Genomic DNA, 5,000 nt, shown 5'->3' with positions numbered 1-5,000 from the left:
CACACACACACACACACACACACACACACACACACACACACACACACACACACACACACACACACACACACACACACACACACACACACACTGCAGTCAGAGGTAGATGCTACTGCTTTCACAGTCTGGTGGAAATAATTAATCTGACGTGGGCCAGATAGCGATCCAAACTTTGACCTCCAACTAGTCATCGTTCACCAAAGCCTGATGCTGTGGTGTCCCACACAGATCGGTTGACCTCCAACTAGTCATAGTTCACCAAAGCCCGATGCTCCCACAGAGATCTGTTGACCTCCAACTAGTCATCGTTCACCAAAGCCCGATGCTCCCACAGAGATCTGCCCGATGCTGTGGTGTCCCACAGAGATCTGTTGACCTCCAACTAGTCATTGTTCACCAAAGCCCGATGCTGTGGTGTCCCACAGAGATCTGTTGACCTCCAACTAGTCATCGTTCACCAAAGCCCGATGCTCCCACAGAGATCTGTTGACCTCCAACTAGTTATCGTTCACCAAAGCCCGATGCTCCCACAGAGATCTGTTGACTCCAACTAGTCATCGTTCACCAAAGCCTGATGCTCCCACAAAGATCTGTTGACCTCCAACTAGTCATAGTTCACCAAAGCCCGATGCTCCCACAAAGATCTGTTGACCTCCAACTAGTCATCGTTCACCAAAGCCCGATGCTCCCACAGAGATCTGTTGACCTCCAGCTAGTCATCGTTCACCAAAGCCCGATGCTGTGGTGTCCCACACAGATCTGTTGACCTCCAACTAGTCATCGTTCACCAAGGCCCGATGCTCCCACAGAGATCTGTTGACCTCCAACTAGTCATCGTTCACCAAAGCCCGATGCTCCCACAGAGATCTGTTGCAGAAGCAGGCAGCAGAGCAGGTACTGGCCATAAACTAGGGCTGGGACAATACCCGTATCATGATACTCCTTAGTATTGTGGCAAGCAAACAAAACACAGGAAAACAGTCCTAATGTTGGCAACAAACATCATTATGTTGTCGTCCAGTCGCATGTATTTATTTTCCAAGCTATAGAACACAATACTTTACATACTGCACGTTTTTAAAGGACCAAAGAGTTTGACCTGCTTCGTGTTTTCATTTTTGCCATGGAAAAAATATTGTGATCCTGGTATTGACCCAGCCCAACCATAAACATGAGGTTTAAAGTTGGCGTAACCTCAGACCAGCGTTGTTGCGAGGTGACATTCTCCACTGCTCTTTAAAGAATCATTTTGCTGTAGTAAATCTCCTGAGGACAGGTTATACACGTCCAATGTGCTTCCAAAACCTTACGGGTCACTATGGAGTAGTTAGGATGTACCCACAAGGTACGGCCCAATCTGGCCCTCATACCATCATGGCCACCTAATAAACCCCTCCCTCCTCTCTCCTCTAACTATTCCCCAGGTCATTGCTGTACATGAGAATGTGTTCTCAGTCAATTTACCTGGTTATATTAGGGGTTACATGTGTTGTATTTTTTTATACGGTATATTTAGTGCTCTTGTACTGCAGGCCTTTGCCTTTCCATGTGCATTGTTGTAGGGTTTGAATGGACAGGTTTCATTTCAGCTGTTTGTTTATCCAGTTGCTTTTAAAGGCAGCTCAATGAAGGCAGACAGCTCCCCCCCCCTCCCAGAAAGAAATTCCGTCTGCAGTTGTATGTTCCTTCTCTGACTCACAGAAGGCATTCATTCATTTTAAGCTGTTTGTACGAAGCCTTTGGAGAAAAGGAAAGCTATTAAACTACTGTGTCAATATTTGGAACAGTGTAATTTCCTGGTGATTTCCACTTGGAGTTTATTAACCTGACTGGTCGTGTCGTTACGTTATCTCTGTATAATTGCGAATAAACATGTTAGAGGTGATCAATTTCCCAAGGCAGTTAAAAAACAATGACATGATCATTGAAAATCACAGTCTGTCTATTATGGAGCGTCTCCATTGTCCTTTTCTTTTGTTGCCATGGCATTTTGCATGATAGCATTTTTGTCTCTGTTGTTTTTGTTGCTCCTTATGTGTTATAGTCGTTTTGCATCACAACTTTTATTGTTTGAACATACAATTACATTATATACGGTATGTAAACATCGTAATAAATATGAATCCTATAGGGAATCCTATGCTATAGGCACATTTCAATAACCTTAGCATCTATAATAAATAGTACACTGTTGAAAGAATAGTCCAGTGACTAATGATGGGTTGTTATATTGACATCGTTACGAACTCTGGCTCTGTAATGTGCACTGCTCTCTCTGAATATCTGGAGGAGAAACGCATTTATTGGATTCCGGGATTAAGTCGGGATTTTAAAAAATATGTATTTTACCTTTATTTAACTAGACAAGCCAGTTAATAAGAACACATTCTTATTTTCAATGACGGCCTAGGAACAGTGGGTTAACTGGTCTAGGAACAGTGGGTTAACTGGTCTAGGAACAGTGGGTTAACCGGTCTAGGAACAGTGGGTTAACCGGTCTAGGAACAACTGGTCTAGGAACAGTTTAACTGGTCTAGGAACAGTGGGTTAACTGGTCTAGGAACAGTGGGTTAACTGGTCTAGGAACAGTGGGTTAACTGGTCTAGGAACAGTGGGTTAACTGGTTTAGGAACAGTGGGTTAACTGGTCTAGGAACAGTGGGTTAACTGGTTTAGGAACAGTGGGTTAACTGGTCTAGGAACAGTGGGTTAACTGGTCTAGGAACAGTGGGTTAACTGGTCTAGGAACAGTGGGTTAACTGGTCTAGGAACAGTGGGTTAACTGGTCTAGGAACAGTGGGTTAACTGGTCTAGGAACAGTGGGTTAACTGGCCTAGGAACAGTGGGTTAACTGGTCTAGGAACAGTGGGTTAACTGGTCTAGGAACAGTGGGTTAACTGGTCTAGGAACAGTGGGTTAACTGGTCTAGGAACAGTGTGTTAACTGGCCTAGGAACAGTGGGTTAACTGCCTTGTTCAGGGGAAAAACGACAGTTTACCTTGTCAGCTCAGGGTTTCGATCTAGCAACTTTTCGGTTGTTAGTCCAATGCTCTAACCACTAGGCTCTTGCCGCCCCAATTCACAGGTAGATTTCGGTGTGGGTTTGCTTGGAAGTTGGCCGGACGGATCCTGTGTGGGTTGGAGATTGTGAAATATATATATGTATATGTGTGTGTATATTTCCAATTGCAGTATGGTGGAGAATGTGGGGACCTTTCTGTTAAAGACCTTTATTATACAAAACAACCAGGCCTAGCCTCAATCCAGCCTCTGCCCAAACCCTTAGAATTCCTTTCCCTAAGTCTGCTATGTGAATGTTTATTGTCAACTGCTCTGAGAGGGTCCAATCCTAATCTTGTTTGGGAGACCGGGGTTAACCTTGGTTTTTCCCAGAACCCCCCCCCCCCTTTTTTTGTAATGTATTTTGGCGGAATGGAAACGGCCAACTGTTTTATATTTAGTCAGGTATTCCAGAATCAGAAAGCTGTTCCTCATGGCAGCTGTAAGGAGAGGGAGTTGAGGTGTTTTAACATTAAATATGCCAGTACCGAGTACCTTTTAAGACACCGTGAGCCTCACACCTCAACTCTCCTGGAGTCAGCCCCGCCCACTGTTTGATTGTCTGTCTCTCTATTGGTGTGACTCGTGTCTTCAAGACTAGTCTCCCAGTGCAGACTTGTCAACAACATGTAGCGCTTCTCACTCTGCCCGTGTCAACGTTGGAGATGACAGTGAAAGTAGGAGGTGTAAACATCACACGTGTATGTATGACTATTGTCAGAATATATCTGGGTCACGGGAAAGAAAAGAACCAAAAGGAGTCAATGTAGGCTTTGCCAGTGTTTGCTTTTGACAAAGCCCAGATATAGCCAGATTGAAACTGCACAAGGATTTGACTGTATTAGATCGTTAGATTGCAACCTGTTTGAAGCATAACCTCTCCCTGTCTGTCTGTCCCTCTCTGTCTCTGTCTCTGTCTCTGTCTCTGTCTCTGTCTCTGTCTCTGTCTCTGTCTCTGTCTCTCTCTCTCTCTCTCTCTCTCTCTCTCTCTCTGTCTGTCTCTGTCTCTGTCTCTGTCTCTGTCTCTCTCTCTCTCTCTCTCTCTCTCTCTCTCTCTCTCTCTCTCTCTCTCTCTCTCTCTCTCTCTCTCTCAGATGACTCAGTGTATGAGTCCCCAGAGCCCTTCCTGACAGACGACAGCACCGGTGGCTGTTGCGTGGCCGCCCCCTGCCTCTCCCTCATGCTGGCCATGCTGCTCACGCTTCTCGTGTCCTCATCATAACATCTTGGGCCCGCCGGCCTTACCCCCTTGAAACAGCCCCCACCCGACTTCCCATCAAATCATTTCGCCTCTGCCCCCTGCGAGGAGACATGCCTCTTCCACACACCCTCTCCCCACGCCTGTCCTCTCCTCCTCCCATATCAGTCTACTCTCCTCCACCTTCCACCCTCAACCCCTCGATATGCACCATCTGGACACTGTAAACTCATACTGCCCCTCCCTCAGAACCCTCCAACTCCTCAGCGTAACCCTTGCTTCATGACCTCTGGCTTCTGACCCTCAGCTTACAGCTCAAGTCCAGGTTGGCTATAAAGTGGAGTAGTCCTGGGGACCAGGAAGGAGTCGCTTAAGGACAAAAAGGAGTCCCTTAAAGGCAGGAAGGAGTCCCTTAAAGGCAGGAAGGAGTCCCTTAAAGGCAGGAAGGAGTTCCTTAAATTCTTTACAAAAATAGCCTCCCAGCTGCAGAGGAGCGCTGGGATGTGCAAGAAATGGATGGGGTTTTGAACCGAACTGAGCACAAACTCCCCTCCTACGTGTCTGGATGGTCGACAGTGACTGTTGACGTCGACAGTGACGTCTTCTCCACTTAAGCACCCTCTCATGTGCATCTTCATCTTCGGACTGTTTGTGTTTCTCTTTGAGTCTTTGTGCTTTGATTATGCTCAGTAATGTCCCACTTGTACATGTTCATTCTGTTACAGTGTATTATACAGTAGTAT

General features: G+C 46.1%; 1 protein-coding gene across 1 annotated transcript in view; it reads left to right on the top strand.

The window, feature by feature from the left end:
* The window catches only part of LOC112235415 (ephrin-A2-like), a 204,841-nt gene that overhangs the window by 199,709 nt on the left and 132 nt on the right, over positions 1 to 5,000 (top strand). The window contains exon 4 of the mRNA XM_042323007.1: positions 4,154 to 5,000. This exon is cut by the window's right edge and continues 132 nt beyond it. Coding sequence (XP_042178941.1) covers positions 4,154 to 4,281 — 128 coding nt within the window. The 3' untranslated portion in view covers positions 4,282 to 5,000. The remainder of the gene's footprint in view (positions 1 to 4,153) is intronic.

Source organism: Oncorhynchus tshawytscha, linkage group LG06, assembly GCF_018296145.1.
Source record: "Oncorhynchus tshawytscha isolate Ot180627B linkage group LG06, Otsh_v2.0, whole genome shotgun sequence".
Lineage (NCBI taxonomy): Eukaryota > Metazoa > Chordata > Actinopteri > Salmoniformes > Salmonidae > Oncorhynchus > Oncorhynchus tshawytscha.
This window is presented reverse-complemented; position numbering and strand designations above follow the sequence as displayed.